The 21106-nt window shown below is 41.4% G+C and overlaps 1 protein-coding gene across 1 annotated transcript in view; it reads right to left on the reverse strand.

Moving 5' to 3' along the window:
- SETD2 (SET domain containing 2) overlaps positions 1-20741 on the reverse strand; it is a 66318-nt gene extending 45577 nt beyond the window's left edge. The window contains exons 1-5 of the mRNA XM_005867203.2: positions 20649-20741; positions 10659-10674; positions 4217-8559; positions 2349-2480; positions 97-225 (exon numbers count right to left, since the gene is read on the reverse strand). Coding sequence (XP_005867265.1) covers positions 97-225; positions 2349-2480; positions 4217-8559; positions 10659-10674; positions 20649-20728 — 4700 coding nt within the window. The 5' untranslated portion in view covers positions 20729-20741. The remainder of the gene's footprint in view (positions 1-96; positions 226-2348; positions 2481-4216; positions 8560-10658; positions 10675-20648) is intronic.
- Positions 20742-21106: the final 365 nt, after the last annotated feature.

A 21106-nucleotide genomic window follows, 5' to 3' on the forward strand; every position in this document is an offset into this window, starting at 1 on the left:
AACGTCAGTGTAATAGACAAATTATTTTCCTACAAAGTACCTAATCAACTTCAACAACACAAAAATGAGGTGAAAGGTGATGAAACCACCACTTACGAAGGAAGGTCTTTGGCAGCTCTCAAGCCCCAGCCTTTCTTCTCTGTGAGTATGACTTCCACATCTGCATGCTGTTTTCTCTGAAATCGTCTATTGGAACAGTAATCCCCATTTGGACACCGAGAAGAACTGTGAGAAATGAAGACCATTAAATGTTTGCTCGAGTGCACAGTACATCCCTCGCTTTCTGGCACCGTCAGCCTATGTGTGGCAGACCCCCGGGGGAGCCGTCCTCGGGAACCCTTTCCACCATGAAGGGGTCCTTGAACTGGAGGATGCCCGCAGCAGTCCTGTCGCCTCGCCATCACCCGCCCGCTCTGGGTGTCTAGGACACATGTCCAGGCGTCCTCCTGACAACTCTGCAGGGCTCATTTATGTTCTATCCGGCACCTTCTCTTATATTCCACTCCAATCATCATTAATTTGATCTTCTGAATGTAGCTAACTGATCTACATTTAAGAGAAACTAAAGCCACCATTAAACATCCTTGTTCAGAGTAAACACAATATAAAGTGGCAAGCCTACTCCCCGTGTATATTAGATAAAAATAATAAAATCAAACATTCACTGAATTCTCAGTAGTCCCAAACTGGCAGAAACAAAGGTTTAAATGCTGAGTAAGGCTAAAATAGGAATTACCAATCACTTCCAATACATTATATTTTGTCAAACTAATAGTAAATATGTTCATAGATGTTCAAAGGAGGAAGATTCACGTTCGAGTGAGGTGGTGAAGGAAAGCTTTCAGAGGGAGCAGGATTGAAGCAGAGCCTCCAACGACCCCACGACAGGGACAGTAAGGAGAACAAGAGACCGCAGCAGTGCCGTTCGTGTGCAGAAACAGGAAGAAGGCCCACTAGAGCAGGGGTCCTCAAACTTTTTAAACAGGGGCCAGTTCACTGTCCCTCAGACATTCCACACATGCGCACTGCGGGCCCGGGACGAGTCGGCTGCTAAGCAGGACAGGCAGCGGCGGCAAAAACACCCGGCGGGCCGGATAAATGTTTTCGGCGGGCCGCATGTGGCCCGCGGGCCGTAGTTTGAGGACCCCTGCACTAGAGGAAGCGGAGCTAACACTGCTAAGGGTAACTGATCAGACCGGCGGGTTGCTGGAAGATGGAGAGGAAGGTGCTGCTTTACTATGAGGGGCTCTGAATACCAGGCTCAATCTGAACACAATCCCAAGGACGACCGAAGGTTTGAGCATGGGAATAACATGAAGAAATTCTGCACTTCGTTCCTATGGAGCAAGGCTGCAAGAAAAGCCAGAAGACTGCAGAGACCAGGGCAACAGTGCCAAGTCAGGGGAACAGGGTTCATTCTATGTCTCTTCTTCGTACATGTATATGTCATCCTACTTTTAGTTTAGGTCAAGGAATACTAAAAATGCTTTCTCTCCTTTTTGTTTACAGTATCTATGTTTTATTTTTATAACGTAACATGAGCAAAACCAAAAACTTAGCCTTGAAAAAAAACATTCATTAACACTAAAAATAAGGTAACCATACCATAAATCACCTTTAATAGTCTTTTCATGTTAAAAAAAAATTTATCAGACATTTTTTAATGTATAGATATTCGCTATTTATAAAAAAATATATAGAAGCAAATGCCTACCAATAGGGGATCAATACTTAGGGGTTAACTATGAATAGAATATGTAAGGCAGCTAAGGGAAAGATTGAGGTAGGTCCTTTCTGCATGGCTCTGAATAGGTCTTCAAAGCATTTTTATTAAGTGTGTGCATGGCGGGGGCGAAGGGGAAGAGAACAAAGATTTTAAAAGTAGATACAGTAAGATTTAATTTCTGTACATAAAGAGTAAATATTTACTTATGTTGACATAGATATAAAACTTACCTGGAAAGACTACAAAGAGAGACTGCGGTTTGGGAGAGAAATACATTTTATTTTATGAATTTTTTTTTAAATAATAAGGTTTTATCTCATTTTACAGTAAAAGCTAATGAATAACAACACTTACCTCTCAAGACAAACATTATAAGAAATAAAAGGAGACCGGATAAAAATTAATTATTACCTGATTAGCATTTTAGGGCTACTTTACAGAGCATTTACAATGTGTATTATAATCTAGTACAAAATATAAGGGAAAGAGCTTTATTGCTTATAAACACTCAACAAAAGATAGAAGGAAAAAGGTGAAAGTTTGCTCTTCGCTAATAATTCTCCTTAGTATTTCGAGACACTTCATAGAGCTGAACAGAAGCAACGCCTTCTCAGGCCCTTACCATTCGATCATGAGGAGGCGGTTGAGGCAGTCTTCCCCACAGGCTATTTCACCTTGAGCTCTCTCCTCTTTAGAAAGAGGTGCGCACTCGCACTGCATCCGCTTAATGTCCCGATGGGACTTATTCTTCTTTCTATTGGGTAAAATTTTATAAAAACCGGTTAAACAAACCTCCTGGCAATGACACTGCACACACAATCAAACAATGTGCTAACTCTCATTAGCTTCACACTCAATGATTCCGGTTACCTCAATCATTCAAAAGGAAGAAGACATCCAATCACCAGGATTTGTGAGACGGGAACATGACTAATTATTTTGCAAAAAAGATGAGAGGCAACATGAACCCTGGCAGATGGGACAAGGGGTAAGTTCAAGTCTGTCACTTTGTACTCAGCCCCTATTCCCTAGTCCAGGTCAGCTAAGCCAGGGATTTTGTGCAATTTCACGTGTTAATACTCAACGTTTGGCTCAGGAGAAAAACAGGAAAACCCATGAGTACCAAATAGTGACATTGCTAATTAAAGAGTTTAAAAATCAGTCCTCAAGGATGAACAAATAACAGCTGAGACACAGGCTGAGGAAGAAAGGGAGTTGCTAAAAAAAAAAAAAAAGTTTTAAATTAAGAGTTTAACTCAAATCTTTCAGAGAATCTTTCAGCAACATCACATTTGTACAAAATCCTACTTAAAAGAAAAATGAACTATTTAAAAAAGAATTTAAACCTCATTTACAAATAAACGTAAATGAATATAACTGTAGGAAGTCCTTTACACCAAAGGGGGGGGAGGGGAAGTTATTTTTAAATAGAAAAAAATTTCTGATGAGACCTAACTTTACAATGAGATCTTTTATCTCATCCACGATATAAAATAAAGCCCTGGCCAGTTTGGCTCAGTGGATAGAGTGTTACCCTGTGAACTGAAGGGTCCCGAGTTCAATTCTGGTCAGGGGCACATGCCTGGACTGCGGGCTCGATCCCCAGTAGGGGGCATGCAGGAGGCAGCCGATCAATGATTCGCTCTCATCCTTGATGTTTCTATCCCTCTCTCCCTCTCCCTTCCTCTGAAATCAATAAAAATATATTTAAAGACATAAAAATTCCTCATCAAAAAAATTTTGAATACTTAATGGGATGTCAAGGTTAAACTAGAGGAGAAATTTCCATAAGGAGAAAGTGGGTAGTTAGAAGACTACAGATTTTTTTTAAAAGGCAGATTCAGCATATATTTATATTGGGAAAATGAGATTAGTGCAAGGGGTGAAAGCAAGCATAGGAGAAGTTCTGGAGTAAGTAGAGGAATATGTTTTCATTACTCCTATTCTCATTATACCTTGTTTCATGTTAGGGATTTGTGGCAAACCATTTTAACATCTATTTCTAAAACATCTGTTTTGCTACTGCCAAATTTAACCTATTAACAATAGACTGAAAAGCCTGACAAACCCATATTCTATCCTGGTTCCAGCTGTACAAAGTAAAGATACTTCATTCTGAACTTTTTTGAAAAGTAGAGGGGAAAAAATCGAAACTAACTACTTTTTACTTCTCTAAGAGTAGACTATTTTAGTGCGACTTGGTTTCATTTTCTGCCAGTTTCACATGTAAAAGGAATTTTTAAAAAATTGGCTGCCCTAAATTATACTTCTAGAACTATAAGGTAATGAGACAAAAAAGAAAATGAGACACCCCTCCGGGGTGGGGGGATCTAAATAAGTAAATACACGTTAAAAATCTACGTTTTAGATTTTTCTATTTATATTTTATCATGCAATTACATTTCCTACAATGAAGGTCATATATTCTGAATTGTTGAAAACTAATGTTTTAAAAATGTTAAAATTTGTCAGATTATTAATGATGTTTACCTTTCTGTTAAATAAACATTTTCTTCAATCAGATCAAAATAACAAGGCATCTTCCCCTGCTTGGCGCATTCCTTCCATCGCTGGGGGTCTCTGAAGTCCTCCATGACACAGGAAGGTCCGGCCAGCGCCGAGCCTGGGGGCGCTGCCGTCTCGCACAGCTGTGCCTCCACTCGCACCTTCTTTCTGTCCTGAAGCTCACCATCACTTTCAGAATCACTCTCCAATTCCTGCCTCCTTTTTTTAGGAGGCCCTCTATCTTTCATATCATTTTTTTCTAAGTTTTTTGAAAGCGCTTTCTTGTCATTTATGACTAATGAGTCCTTAATGGAATTGCTGCTTATTTCAGGTGCTTGCACTGACCCCTTGTCCTGCTGAAGGGATACAAAAAATTTACCGGACTGGCTTGAAAACTGCGATCCTACCCGAGGGTCCCAATTCTCTTCCTCTTCACGATCATCTGTTAAGGAATCTGGTACCTGACCTTGAACTCGATCATACACAACCCCAGTTCCAGGAGGTCTACCTGCTGACCTGGGATCCCAGTAGCCATTGCCTTGCCAGGAACTCCGTGTCCCAGCATACGGCTCTGTGCCCTGCTGATACTTGTGTCCAGCACGGCCTCCATAGCTGCTGTCCGGCTGCTGGTACGTGGTCGTCGGCTTTTCTTGTGGAGAGAAGTCCCAGCCCATGTTCCTGAGCTCTTCCGATGAATGGAAGCCATCCACTCGGGAGATCTCGTAAGAGGAAGAGAAGTTCAATTCTGTTCTTCCCAGTCTACTATCTGGCCTATCAGGGAAAGGGGTCTGTTGCCAACACTTATTTTGAACATCTTCAAAATCATCAGAATAAAGTGGCAGCTCCTCTTGCCTGGCAGCTATTTTGGCTCTCGGTGTTTCTTCAAAACCTGGATAACCTCCAGGGTCCGACTTTACATCAGAATGACTTGTACTATCAACTCCGTCACTCTGAGGGTGAGCAATTTCAGGCAGGTGGTTGTCTATCTGTTTTCTGCTCATCTGTGTGAAACACATTTCTGAACTCTTCTCTGTTCCTTTATGAAGGAAGAACTTCTCCGTTTGAGGACAGGCTTTACTTGCTATGCTCTCAAATTTTTCCTCATATGAATGCCTCCTTGGCTCCAATCTCTCATCTTCCCAGTGGTCAGAATAGTGTCTGTAACTGTGACTGCTCCGAGAAGAACACGGACTTGTTTCTTCCATGGGCAAAGTCGAATTCTTTGGCACAACCACCACCGACTGAAGACGGTTCCTGGGAACACTGCTGTCGTCAGAATCTGTCTCTTCCGAATCGCTTTCATCACTTGAACTTTCAGAGGAACCAGAATACTCTTCGTGAACAGTAGACACGATCTCTGAGGCATGACCACTACTGTCACACTTTAAGGTGTATGTCATATACTCGCTGTCTTCCGTGGTTAAATTCAACTCACAAGAAGAAAATACAACTTCTGAATCATCAGAAGTGTGTTCATGTCCTCTTCTTCCTTCTTCATCTAAAGAGATTTCTGGTCTTCCTCTTTTGTCAGGCAACATGCTATTCCCTTCTTCTTGAGCCTCATGCAGACATTTCCCAGATAACCCGTTATTATGCCTGTTTTCCCAGGAAGCAACCCCCCTACCTAAAGCAGGAAGGCCACTGCCTACGTCTAGCATTTCTTTTTCTCCATGCTTTGCAAACTCGGTGCTTTTACTCTTCAGAACAGCACCCAGAACTGGAGATGTGTTCTCTCCACACTGCAAGAGAGCTAAACCGTCCACTGTTATTCCTGGTGGAAGACTCTGGAGAGATGAAGCAACGCCTGAACTCTCTATAGGTTGATATAAATCATCAAAATGATTAACAGAAGCTGAACTAGCGCTACCAACACTCTTATATTCCTTACATGCAAATTTTGAGTGCTGATCTGTCAGACTTCTATTATCACATGTAACTGGTTTTGATTTCAAGTGCACGCTCATAAAGCTAGTTGAAGAAATCTCCCTAACTGGAGGCTCAGCATCTTCAGCTGCAGAACGACACCAAGAAGGGTTGTTGTCATTTGAAGCACAATACACATCTGAATCTTTGGTTTTACAGCTAGAAACTCTCATATCAACTGGGTCTTTAACTACTGTTTTGCAGCAATCTACAGTCATAACAGGCGAAGACATGAGTTTATCTTGGTGTGGCGACACCGGAGGTTCTGTTTCTCTAAATGGGCTTTCTGCCTTACTACACTGCATGCAAGTATCGTCCAAGTCTTTTTCTTTACAACTGTCAATGTTCTGAAATCCATTTGATGAAAGCACACATGCTTTGACCAAAGAGGATACCTCCGATCCAGTCACACTGTCATCAGAAGACATCAAGACCGTGTCAGTTTTAGAAGTGCAAAATGTTACCAAATCAGATTCTGCATCGGGAGATCCATTTATATTTAATTCCATGGGACAGTAACTTCTTAACTGATCATTCTTCACTTTAGGTAAAGAATCTAATTCCTTAATACTATCATGGCTATCATGTCCTATAAATTCAGATTTAAAAATAGGCGATTCTTCTAGCTTTTTAAAAGCTGGTGAATCATTTAATCGATTTGATAGAGGAGGAGATCCCGTCTTTTCTCTTTCAGGAAGTTTACTAATCACTCTGACTTCACTACCCTTTGAACAATGAGTCTGTAAACTAAACGAATGAGCGTGTTTGATTTCCTCAGTTAATTCTGCACAACAGAAAGAATTTTTTGATTTATCAGATTTGGATATAGATTTTGAAGGAGCAGATTTATAACGGGAAGCACTGTTTTCGTGCTTGGAATATGATGACCCCCGTCGGAATCCCAGTTCATTAAGGGGAGAACAACACCTTTTCATTGCTTCATTTTCTGAAGTCCTTCTGGATTCTCTTTCTGGTTTTGAAGAATACTTCCCTCTTTTCTCCATCTCTGAGTGAGATTCAGTTTTGCAGTCCCGATCGGATTTAGAATAGGATGATGATGTCCTTGGGTCTCTGTAAGAGGAATGAGATGAGGTGCGCCTTGAGTATGTCTTTTTATACTCATCTTCGGAATCAGAACTCTCTCGTGCCCTGTTATCTGTATGCGGCCGAGAATAACGTGCCCTCTCTCGATAAGGGGAACGGTAGCGACGATCAGAGTCATAATAATGGGATCGTTCTGACCGGGAATAAGATAAGCTAGTTCTAGAGCCTCTGTCAGATCTAGAACGAGATCTGCTTCGCCTTCGCTCTCGCTCTGATCTACATCGAGAGGACATATACCGAGTATCTCTTTCAAGTTTTGAGTAACTAAAATATTTATCATCTCTTTCTGTTTTAGATCGTGAAGATTTCCCTAAATCCTCACTTTTTAAAGGTGCTAAGCTCTTTTTTGAATCTCTTTCCTTTTCAATGCTTGCTGGAAATTTTAAATCATGTGATCTCTGACTTGAGGAAGTCCGGACAGAATCTTCATCAGATTCTGAACCAAGAAAGGTGCCTTCAGATTGTGAGGGTTTCTTCTTAGAACCTGTCTTTCTCGAGCTCAGACTCCTCTTAGAACTATCTGGACTTTCCTCCTCCTTCCCAATATGGGAATCTTCTTTTTGTGAGGGAAGATGTGCTTGCTCATTCAAAGTCGGAGCTATGTGTTCTTCTGAACTATTAGATACAGTGTCCTGCTTAGTGTCCACTTCCGAAGATTCCGGTTCAATTGTAACTGGTGGTTCCTTCAAGGCTCTAACTGCTAAATCTACCGGTGCTGTCATCAGAACCATTATTGGTGCATGTGGCAAGGCCACTGGCTCTGTTATTGGTGCTGGTGGTGAGGGTACTGTGGCTTGGGGAGGTGGAGGAGGTGGAGGAGGTGGAGATGAAGGTGGTGAGTCTACAGTTGTTGATTCTGCTATGACTGCTGGTAACGGTACTGTGGGCGGAGGTGATGTCACTGGTGTGGTCGCAGCTAGCAGTGGCCTGGATGTTACATGAAGCAGATGTTTCTTAAAATGAATTTTTCCCAATTCTACCCTTGATTTTGGTGGGGAAGAGTCTTCTGCAGTAGATAAGGTCTCGCCAACATCCATTTTAATTTTAGGGGTCAAGTCTACTTGAAGAGGTACAGCTGGGGAGGTTGGAGTATCACTTTGCTTGTCATTGCCAAGTGCAGTCAGAAACCTGTTCGGCAAAGTTTTCTTTGTAAGGCTGAAGCTGAATGACACCTTCTGTCGTCCCTGTTCCTCCAAATTAACTTTCGTCTTGGTGCCTTTGGGCAAAAACCGACTAGAAGCAACACCTTTGAACACCGGTCCTTTGATGAAACCTGTTTTCTGCACATTTTCAATCTTTGCCTATAAATGAACAAAACAAGCAGTTACTACTACAACAAAGTTACTTTCAAATGGCTATCATCACAGTTTTAAACATCAGGGAAATTAAGTCTTTTGTTTTTTAATGACAAACAGTATAACTTTCAATAAGTACTTTAGTATTTTTTTCTTTATTGTCTTTATTGATTAAGGTATTACATATCTGTCCTTATCCCCCGCCCCCCATTGCCGCTGCACACACCCCCCACCCCCCATGTCTGTGTCCATTGGTCAGGCTTATATGCATGGATACAAGTCCTTTGGTTGCTCTCTCCCTCTTACCCCCATCCTCCCGCACCTTCCCTCTGAGGTTTGACTGTCTGATCGCTGCTTCTCTGTCTCTGGATCTGTTTTTGTTCATCAGTTTATGTTATTCATTATATTCCACAAATGAGTGAGATCATGTGATATTTATCTTTCTCTGACTGACTTATTTCACTTAGCATAATGCTCTCCAGGTCCATCCAGGCTGTTGCAAATGGTAAGAATTCCTTCTTTTTTACAGCAGTGTAGTATTCCATTGTGTAGATGTACCACAGTTTTCTGATCCACTCATCTACTGATGGGCACTTAGGCTGTTTCCAAATCTTAGCTATTGTAAATTGTGCTATGAACATAGGGATGCATATATCCTTTCTGATTGGTGTTTCTAGTTTCTTGGGATATATTGCTAGAAGTGGGATTACTGGGTCAAATGGGAGTTCCATTTTTAGGTTTTTTTTGAGAAAACTCCATACTGTTCCCCACAGTGGCTGCACCAGTCTGCATTCCCACCAGCAGTGCACGAGGAGTACTTTAGTATTTTTAAAAATTAAAAACATACTCCAAAATTTGGAAAATAATAAAGCCCTAAGTACCCACCTATGTTCCACAACCGAAGCCTCCCATCTCACTCACTGTACAGATGAAGTCTGAGGCCTTTCTGCCTTCCCTGCCTTGGCACACTATCACTCTCTCTGCCTAGGCCCAACCCATCAGGCCACGCTGATGTGCAGTCTGATCCTACTATATGAGGGACAACTACAAATATAATTTAAGAAGACTTCTCCCGCCCTGACCAGTTTGGCTCAGTGGATAGAGCATCGGCCTGCAGACTCAAGGGTCCCAGGTTCGATTCTGGTCAAGGGCATGTACCTTGGTTGCAGGCACATCCCCAGCAGGGAGTGTGTAGGAGGCAGCTGATAGACGTTTCTCCCTCATCGATGTTTCTAACTCTCTATCCCTCTCCCTTCCTCTCTGTAAAACATCAATAAAATATATTTTTTTAAAAAGAAGACTTCTCCCTCCATTATTAGCCAAACCACCAAAGGAAAGTTAAAGGCATAACCTAGGGTGTAGCCCAGAACTTCAGAAAAATCGACAACAGACCCAAGCCTGAATTAAAGATGGACCGTTGCCATCTGCAGCATTCTTCTAGTAGATGTTCTCTTATCAACTCTGGCTGTTTAAGAGAATAGCTTTCCCCCCAACGTAGTAAAAATCTAAAACCAGCTTTCGAAATTATACAGTGGCCATTCAAGTGGAAAAGTATCTTCACATGCATTTCCACAGAGCAGCACTCAAATACTTATAAACACAGATTCCACTTTTCAAAATAAATCTTCCCTGGAAGCTCAGTCCGTGAAAACAAGGTGAGAAGCAGCCTCTAGCCTGGCGGGCGTGGCTCAGTGGTGGAGAGTCAACCCATGCGCTCGGAGGACACTGGTTCAATTCCTGGTCGGGCACATGCCTGGGTTTCAGGCTTGATCCCCAGAAGAGGGTGTGAGAGAAATAACTGATCGATGTTTCTCTCTCCCTCCTTCCTCTCCCTTCTTCTTTCTCTAAAAGTCAGTAACATATTTTTTTGAAAAAGAAAAACTCCCCAGAGCTGCCGGCTTCCTTTATCTTGCCTAAAGCTCTGGAAGTGCTAAAATTTAAAAGCCATTTCCTTGATATATATAACGGCCCTCTCTAGAATAAGTTACTGTTGATCCAAAACCAAAATTAAACAAAAACCATTACTTCATTTCACATTCCAAATAGCAAAATTTTAAATGGTTTCAATTCCACAATTACTGAATAACTAGTTAAATTATACTTACCTCATTTTCTTCTTCTCTATTGTCATCCAGCCAAGAAAGCATGCAAAAGAATAAAAAGAAATCATAAATACTTAAAACCAATTGAAATGAAAGTTGTTTTTTTAATTAAAACTTAGGATACGTACAACCTACAGTATATTCTATATGGACTATCCATTCCTTCATGGCCTCGGGTACATTTTAACATAGCAAGTATTTGTTTCCTATGCTAGGTGCTAGAAATAAAAGGTGAAAAAAGCTGCCCTAGATAGAGCACTGGCCCATGGACTGAAGGGTCGTTGGTTAAACTGCAGTCAAGGGCACTTAGCTCGGTGGCAGGCTCAATCCCAGCCTTGGTCAGGGTACAGGCAGGAGGCAACCCACTGATGTGTGTGTCTCACATCAGTGTTTCTCTCTCTCTCTGTCTCCCCCCTCCCTTCCACTCTATCAATGGAAAAATATCCTCGGTGAGGATTAACAGCAAAAAAGGTGAATAAAGCTGAGTCCCCTGCCCTTAAAAAGCTTATAGCTATACATACAAAATATAATTTTGTTATAAAAGTAGGTACAAGGATAGAAATATGCTCAGTGCAAAGCAAAGAGTAAGATAAGGCCCCGCCGGGTGGAGCAGCATCCGTGCAAAAGGTTGTGGGTTCAATTCCCGGTCAGACAACCAATTGGTGTTTCTCTCACATCAATGTTTCTTTCTCTTCCTTTCTCTCTCTCAATCAGGAAAAACAAATCCTTGGGTGAGGACTAAAAAGAATAAGTTTAGTGAAAGGACAGGAATACAAAGAATCCTCCCTAAAAAAATGTAATTTTTTGAAAAATTTATTTGTAGAAGACTGGGCAAAGGTACAGAGATTAATAAACCCTAACAGCTCCTCTTAGCAGAGTGTGAGTGTAAAGCAGGAAGAGCCGCTAGTCAGGTGGAGGAGGAGGCAGTGGCCAGGGCCAGAGGCCAGGCTTCTCCTGAGGAGAAACGTATCTGATAAGTCTTCTGGGTCATGGTTCTCAAGCCTCTTCGGTGTATATTCAATAGTTTCTTGCTGAGGGCAAGGTCTACCGCTCTGCTGCACATCACAGCACGCCTCTCTGAGCTCCCAGTTCCCAGTTATGTCCTAACGCAGGTAACCACAATGACTCAGGAATCCAAAGCCAAAAGGTCTGGTGTGCACACGCACCCACGCATACGGGGAAAGGAGAGCTACAAAGGACGTGAGACCGACAGCCAGGTCTATATGCTAAGCAGGTGACTCCAAGCCGCTTGTGGCCCACAACCAATATTTTCGCAGCCCAGCCAATATAACAGTGAGAAACATTTTAATCAGAATTTTGTAACTTAATTTTTACAATATCCTGTTATACATAATTATTAATAATGAACTACAACATTTGCTAATGACTGATGACTACAATCGTGTTGCATTCATTTGCCTTACACACAGGCGCACCATTTCTCCCCACTAATACCAGCAGCGAATATTTTAGCAGCCGATGGCCATGAAGGAATGGATAGCCGATGTCATTAGTCTTGACCTCACTTGTTTGGTGTGCACAACAGGAAATATTTCGCTTTCGGAGAACAAGAAAAATAGGTTTATTAGCGTTACGCTGATTCATTTGTGCAGTTATTCAGTGTCTGGTAAGTTAATGTTCAAGAAAAAATATTCATTTTTATTAAAATGTCCTATTATTTTATGTTAACGATGACTCATTTATTTCAGTCCTTTGTATTCAGCATGTCTCTATTGAAACAAACCTACATTTCTAGGAAAATTGAAGCTTTTGGGGTTTTTTGTGGCCCACATAAACTTAAACCTTGTTTACTTGGCCCATGTTAGCCTTTGAGTTTGACATGCTTGCTGTAGGCTATGTTGCAAGACTGGAATACATATATATAATAATCTGTTTTAAATGGCCCTTAAAAGAAATGTACAAAAAAACCTTTTCCCAAATGTAGGCCTAACGCCACCATAATTCACTTCATTCACCAGTGTCTAAGGTAGCCATACAAAACCAAGTAAAAAAGGGTAAAAAAAAAAAAAATAACTTAGTAATGAAACCTGAAGCAGTGCCTCTAGGCTAAACACTTTTTTCTACTCCATAGAAATGACTCAAAATTTCACAGCCGTGCCCTGGCTGGTTTTGCTCAGTGGTTAGAGCGTCAGCCTGCGGACTGAAGGGTCCCGGGTTCGATTCCGATCAAGGGCATTTGCCTGAGTTGCAGCCTCCATCCCCAGGAGAGGGTGTGCAGGAGGCAGCCAATCAATGATTCTCTCATCATCAATGTTTCTCTCTCTCTCTCCCTCTCCCTTCCTCTCTGAATATATATAAATACCTGTAGTCTTCAAGGCATCACATACGTTAAAAAAAAAAAAAAATTCACAGCCGAGATGAAACAGCTGTATTTCATCCGTGCCGTGGTGTGCGTTTCCTCACATCACACCTTGCAGATGCATCGCACCAGCAACAGCATCACCGTGGAGGTGGCAGTGTTTTTCCTCTCAGTGATTCATAAACTCATGTGTCTCACAACCCATGGCACTAGATCTGATTTAAATCCATACACTGTGGAGTTTTCCAAACACTTGCAGTGCCATCTGTGTCTCTGCTCCCCTCTCAGTGGGCACTCGAGAGCATCCATGCTGTCTGCATGGGCCCTACACAGGAAGTGCTGAAGATCTGAGGAGACGGACCCTTCCCCAGCCTCAGCCATTTTACTCTCAACAAGCAAATGAAGAGAAAATCCTGACAAACTGTGAAGAAAGTAATCACACGGTCAAAGGGCTGAAGAGACATTGTACGTGTGGAATTGGCTGGGGGGGAGGGTTCATTTCAGAAATCAGACAACTGCTAGACAGAGATGGCAAGACATATCCCATAACTTGATAATAAAATAAAAAGTTTATAGTAAGAAGGGTATAAGCACATCGAAAATTTGGAGAAAATATCAAGTTTTTCATCCTAAGGGCATTTCATGTTAATAAAGAAAAGGCAAATTACAAACAAACAGTGTCAGGGCCGGGTTAGCAGTAGTGTCTGAAACGGTACAGAAAGGGACAGAAAGGGGCAGTGCAGCGCCCAATTCACAGACTCTGAGCACGCTGGAAGAAAGAAGTCAGATCTTTCTAAACTCATACTCACCGATGAGAATAAACTACATAAAAACTAGACCCCATGACAATATGAAATTGCAGAAGAAGGGAACTGTGAATAGGCAGAACTCAGAGCGAAGACAGGAGAACTGGTTGATAACAAAAGGCAGGCACTAGTGCCACCGAAGACCATGCGGTCAGTTACACAGAATGCATCCCAGCAGAGGCAGAGCCAGTACGCGGAGCCCTTCCCTTCTCAAGGACTAGGTGATGACCTTCACCATGAGGAGAGAAACAGGATTTTACAGATTGTTTATTTGTTTAGGTTTGCTTCCATTTTAGTGTTCGTTTCTTTTTTAGGTTTCTAAACCTTTGGTCTCCTCAACAAGCACAAATGAACACATCTGACCTGAAGGAGAAGCTGGAACTGCACTGAAGTCATGCGTGTTTCGACATTTATACACTTGGCCACTTACAGTGCCAAACATTCAAGACTTAAATTTAAACGCCTCAGACAGTCAACGCTTTGGAAGAGCACGTCAAAAAGAAAGTCTTCAGAAGAAAAGCTTTTATCACAAAGAATCACATCTACCTAGTTCCCTGCTTAGTTTATGGTCGTGCACGTGCACGTTTGCAAACCTCTTTTAAGCACAGTTAGTCCTTCAGGAGCCCAAGGTTTTGATTGGGCAACAGGTGTCCAGCTGACTACCATGAGTTAGCTGGGCTTAAGGCTACTGTGGCATACAATCACCGATTACCCAATGGCTGTTTTAGAAAGGCAACTCTGTGAACTGTAAGTACAGTACTCTTATTGATCACAAGGCTGTTTGTTCAACAGTTACTAAGGATCTACCTTTCTCACCCTGGCCAGTTTGGCTCTGGATAGAGTGTCGGCTGCAGGTTGAAGGGTCCCAGATCTGATTCTGGTCAAGGGCACATGCCCAGGTTGCGGGCTCGATCCCCAATAGGGGGCATGCAGGAGGCAGCCAACCAATGATTCTCTCTCATCATTGATGTTTCTCTCTCTCTCCCTCTCCCTTCCTCTCTGAAATCGATAAAAATATATACTTTAAAAAAAGGATCTACCTTTCTCTCAAGATAGTATTAGTTCTGTAAAGGCAAGAGGTCAAGTTCACACACAAGGAATTTCACATTTTACTTGAATGTGGTATAGGATATACAAAGTAACTATAATACAATGTAAATAATTGCCATAAATGAAAAGGCTAATAAGGGGCTTTCTTTTAAATTTTCCTTTTTTCAGTTCATCCTGCTCTCACTTTCCTGATTTCCTGCGTGATAGCACATCTCCTTTAGTATGAATTACTTTGCTTACTAGCATGGTCATGTAACACGGCAAAAACATCAAACTTCCGTGATACCTAGGTTGCCATCCTGTTGCTACCATTTACTAACACTGTGACTTGTGCCACTCAATTTCCTTTCTTACTCCCCTAGATGCCTAGCCCCAATTTCTGTCACTACCATCTCCCTGATCACTATTTTTTTAAAAAATAATGTTTTGCCCTCCTGGTTGGCTCAGTGGTTGATCGTCAACCCAGGAACCAAGAGAGCACTGTTAGATTCCCAGTGAGGGCACATGCCCGGGTTGCAGGCTCAATCCCCAGAAGGGAGCGTGCAGGAGGCGGCTGATCAATGATTCTCTCTCACCACTGATGTTTCTATCTCTCTATCCCTCTCCTTTCCTCTCTAAAAATCAATAAAAACATTTTTTAAATTTTTTATTTATTTCAGAGATAGCAAGCGAGAGAGAAACATAGGTGAGAAACACTGCTCAGGTGACTCCTGCACACCCCCTGCCAGGGACTGAGCCCACAGCCCAGGCATGTGCCCCCCTGGGATCGAACCGGCGGACTCCTGGTGCATGGGACGATGCTCAACCAGCTGAGCCACACTGGCCAGGCTCCCTGACCACTCTTAGACGATGATCTCACCACTGAACTCAGTGTCCTCTCCCTCTTGCCTTCCCAGGTATTTTCATTTCCTACTTATTGCCTTTCTTCTATGCTTTCTGTTTCTCTCTCCATTCTCACTGGCTATTCCTCCTGAGTCTTATTTGTTGGTCTTCCTATAATACCAGATGTCTTCACATTACAGTCCCAAAACTTTTCTCAGCTTGTCTTCCTCTTTCTTCTCCATCTACTCTTTTCTCTCCTACCTCATCTCATCCAGATCCAGGGTTTTAAGCACCATCACTTGGTCTGGCCCTGCCAAGGCATTAGGGTGAGTTAATTAAATGTTTGGCCAAATATAGCGGGCTAATATTAAGTTGATAATTTTGTATGGTCCAATTCCGGGTCAGGGCAAATGCCCAGGTTGTGGGCTCCATCCCCAGAAGGTGCAGGAGGCAGCTAATCAATGGTTCTCTCTCATCACTTATGTTTCTATCTCTCCTTCTCCCTTCCCCTCTGAAATCAATAAAAATATTTTTTCTTAAAAAGAAAGAAAATAAGCATAAATAGTAAGAGCCTTGCTTTTTTTTTTTTTTTTTAATCCCCAGGTCTTGATAAGGTGCACAGTAAATAATTTTGAACAAATGAGGAGTAGAGATAAGAGATGAAAGGTAGAGCCCTAACAGGTTTGGCTCAGTGGATAGAGGGTCAGCCTTCAGACTGAAGGGTCCCAGGTTCGATTCTGGTCAAGGGCATGTACCTTGGTTGCGGGCACATCCCCAGTAGGGAGTGTGCAGAAGGCAGCTGATTAACGTTTCTAATTATCTCTCTCCCTTCCTCTCTGTAAAAAAATCAGTAAAATATATTTTTAAAAAAAAGAGAGAGAGAGAGATAACAGGTAGAGAGACTGCAAATGGCAAAAAATATGGAGTAGCCACAGAGGGCACAAGGAGTTATTGACACTTAACTGTAGTCTTCAGGCCAGTGCCAGGTGGCCAACTTTTGTTACATATCCAGAAGTACATAAATTGAGACTAAAGTTTAGAAACTTTTACAGCAATCTGATATTTACCAGTGATCAATATGCTTATACATTTTTAAGCTTTTTATTTTTAAATAATTACAGATTGACAGGAAGTTACAGAAACAGTAGCTCTGTACTCTCATCCAGCCCCCTTCCAATGGTGACATCTTATATAGCCATACTCAAATATTAAAACCAGGAAATTGACATTGGCACATTCTGTTAGCCAGACTAGATCTTATTCAGTTTACACCATTGTTTTTAACCTGCATTCATACTCATACCTGTGTATGTGTGTGTTCTATGCAATTTTAGTCCATGCATATAGATTCACGTAACCACCACCACAATCAAGATACATGACTGGGAACTGAGCTCACAGGCTGTACGGAAACATGTTGGTACGCTGGATTTTGCCAACTAGCCAGTTTGCCAACCCCTGTTCTAAATCGTGCCTTTTACAAAATCAAAATATATGCATTGATGGCCTCAAAGAAATTACTTTAATAAACCTAGGCTTAATCTATAACCTGAAATTTCACTGAAACAGAACAACGTCACTTACTTTCCTCAAACTTTCTCTTAACGAGGACAAAAAAATAAGAAAATTCACTAACAGGGAAATTTCAAAGTATGACTGAAGTTCTTTTTGGAAATATTCGCCAACCTTGTACCAGTATACCTTCTGCCTCTGTAGTGCCGTAAAATGAGCACAGGTTTTAACAATTAACTGTGAATAATGCAAATTTCTGAATCAGAGAATCATTACGTTAACGTCTTAATGTTGTACGACTTAGGCTAGAGAAGAATGGTCCCATTTTTCCAAACAATTCTTTAAGTAGAGAAATCATCCACGCAAGTTACACGGAAATTTCTCACTTCAAAGGAACCACAATTGCATAACCTCTTGTGAATCCACAACCACCTGGATCCCCTAGTGTTAGCAGTGAGGAACGATAGCTCTTGGGCATCTTATGCTCCCACAAACATGGTCATTATTGCTCATGGGAGCCCTGTCTGTCTGTCTGTCTGTCCAGAAACCATGACTTCAAGTCCTATTTTCCTTTCCTTTCTTTTCTGATTCACTGGACTCTCTAACCTAACACTATGATCACCGTGGACTGGGACTACCTCACCACCTGGACACAGTTTGCACCGAAGCAAGACAAAAGTAGCGCAAGCAGCAGCACAGTCGTGTGTGACTTGAGAAAGGCATAAAATAAACACTGCCCCTCTCCACAGAAGGCAAATTATCTACAGTAAACAGATAAATCTCGTTGAGGTAGAATTAAATATTTTGTTAGAAATTGGTGAAAATGAACTCCTGAAGTTTTCCCCAAGGTTAACTATAACAGGCATACTCTTTAAGCTTAAGTTGACCATGTCCATTAAAAAGTGAAAACAAAACTTTATTGTCACAATTATGACAGCAGATCAGCAGCAGTTTATTAAGGAAGAATGTCAACATTGAAACAACCAATGGTAGTTGAATATAAAACCAGCGTTTCCCCAATCACAGCACTGCTGGCATGCATTGGAGAAACAAGGAGACCACAAGAAATAGCTGGTGCTCACCTTCCTTTGACTACTTTTCTTCATTGTTAGAGAAGTAAGCTCGGTGCCCGAGGACATAAAGTTGGGGCACAAGTTGGAACCTGGCTGTAACGGGACAATTTTCAGCTGGGCATGTGCTGGCTGCAAACCCTTACAGCTATGTGTGTTTCTGCGACATAGACAGATTGCCCATGAATTCTTATTTTCATCATTACTACTTTTTCCATATAAAAAATGTTTTAAATGTGTTTGCAAGCAGGTGTATTTTTATAATTCTCCAACTTTTAAGATACTTCAGGTGGTTACTAATACAAAGCATAAAGAAGAGCTAACAGTGTATTAGAGCCTGTATAACCATTTACCCATTCCTTCACAAGGTTTAGACTTGTTTGGTTCTGTTGCTAGGACCTAAGGGATTTTGTAGTCCCATCTCCTAGAAAATCCAAAGACCATGATGAACACCTGATACAGGAGAGACTTATTCTTTTAAATGGAGGAATCCCAGTAACTAGCAGCTGGGTACATAGTAGTGCATGCTTAGTAAATGTTTCAGTTGACTTGAGTCTTCATAACGTTATTTCCACCACAGAAGTAGTACATAAAATATGCAGCTTATGTTATAGAGTTGAGATAGATACTCTGGTCTAGAGTTGGTAAGTTAATGGAAGAGTTACATTTTTTAACCAGGCAATTTTAGAAAGCCTTTGTGTGTGCTCAAGGTCAGAATAAATGGATTTCAATATGCAGGGTTTTTGCAGCCCTGGCTGGGTGCGTCAGTTGGTTGGAACATTGTCTCACAGATTGAAAAGGCTGCAGGTTCAATCCCCAGGTAGGGTGCATATGGGAGGCAACCAATCAACATTTCTCTCTTTCTCTTTCTTTCTCTCTCTCTCTCAAATCATTTTTAAAGGGTTTGTGCAGCTATCTACATAATTTATAAAAAATGTTAGCTCTACTTTACATTAACACAAAATTCATAAAAATTTTAAACCTGACATGCATCATCTGTCAACTAAAGTAGAGTATGTCATGAATAATTATTCACCAAAAAATAAATAACTATTCACCAAGAGGCTAAATATCAGACAAAAGACTCAAAATACAAGTCACTAAAGCAAATATTGGTGATTACTATACAACCCTCCCAGAGAGACCCCCACTGCACTTGGCAGAAGCGAGTGGCAAGAACAGCTCTAGTCGGAAAGCAGAGTTGCTCCAGGTTCTGGCCAGCCCACAGCAAGCTCCCAGACCTCCTCCAGCCTGCCAGCAATATCACTCATACCAACACCCACACACCCTCCCAAGGATATTTTCACTTGTGAGATGTTAGCATCTGACAGAAAAAGCATTCTAAAATAAAAAGCATCTATCTAATTCAGACCAATTTTAAACCTCCATCTAATGGCCAATGTATATGCTCAGTTGGAAAAGACTAAAGTAATTGTTAGCTTGATTAAAAAAAAAAAAAAAAAAGGCCCTAGCCAGTTTGGCTCAGTGGATAGAGCATCGGTCTGGGGACTGAAGGGTCCCAGGTTCAACTCTGGTCAAGGGCACGTACCTCGGTTGCAGGGTCCTTCCTCATGGCACGTGCATGAGACAACCACTCAATGTGTTTCTCTCACATCGATATTTCTCTGTCTTTCCCTCTCTTCCACTCTCTCTAAAAATCAATGAAAAAATATCCTCAGGTGAGGATTAAAAAATAATAATTAAATTTTTAAGAAGGGGAGGCTACCAAATTCAACATAAAGTACATTATACATGAATTCCAAAGCTAGGGGGTACAAATACAAACAACATTTTATTAGCATACAATAACCAAAATCTACACAAGGTAATAATTGTCTCTCATTGGAATCCATGGAAGCAGACTGTCGAATATAAATCCAGTTATTAAAAACAACAAACCTACTGAGTGTTCAGTTGGCCAATGTGTCGGCCAATTTCAAACCAACCATTTTCAAGAAACTGCACTTAAATGCCTTAAGTTTTCTCTTTAAAATAACCAAGCAACTGCCTGACCAGCGTGGCTCAGTGGTTGAGCATTGACCTATGAACTAGGACAGGAGGTCATGGTTCGATTCCCAGTCAGGGCATGTGCCTGGGTTTGGGCTCAACCCCCAGTGTGGGGCGTGCAGGAGGCAGCCAATCAATGGTTCTCTCTCATCATTGTGTTTCTATCTCTATCTCTATCTCTCTCCCTCTCCCTCCCTCTCTGAAATCAATAAAAATATATTAAAAATAAAGTAACTAAGCAACTAATCAAAGTAGGGCAGAATGAAAATTCTTTAATCCATCAGCATCATGGCAAACATTAAGTATGGACAATAAAGTACACTTTTTTGAAAAAAGAAAACGGTATAGGAGTCAAACTCTAAATAAAATCGTCAAAACACTATCATAAATTACCAGACATACTCACCCCAGGGGGAAACAGATTTGAAAGGAGACACCTTCCACATAGCACAACATGTCATAAGGCCCTTTTAAACTGCTTAACATGATAACCAGACACCTTAAGAAAATAAAACAATATAGTAAATCCATAGTATAGTATAGTGCCTATTAAAAAAACGATGAGCACATCTTACATGTAAATGCAAACATGATACCATCAGTAGAAGAAAGCGGTGTGTATAGTAGTAGGACTCCATTTACATGAAAACAAACATCAGTCCTGGTCGGAGCATCGTCTCCTTACCCACACAAATCAACAAGAGGAACCGTCTGGAGAGGTGGAGCAGGGAAGAGATGTTACGGGTAGATTTCTACCTTTTTTCTCTATAAACACCTGTACTTTCTTACCCTTTTGCAACAAGCATTTGTTGTTTTAGTGATTTAAAAAAGAAACCATTTCGCCGTGGCCAGCTGTCCTCAGTG

The sequence above is a fragment of the Myotis brandtii genome, unplaced genomic scaffold, assembly GCF_000412655.1.
Source record: "Myotis brandtii unplaced genomic scaffold, ASM41265v1 scaffold246, whole genome shotgun sequence".
NCBI lineage: Eukaryota > Metazoa > Chordata > Mammalia > Chiroptera > Vespertilionidae > Myotis > Myotis brandtii.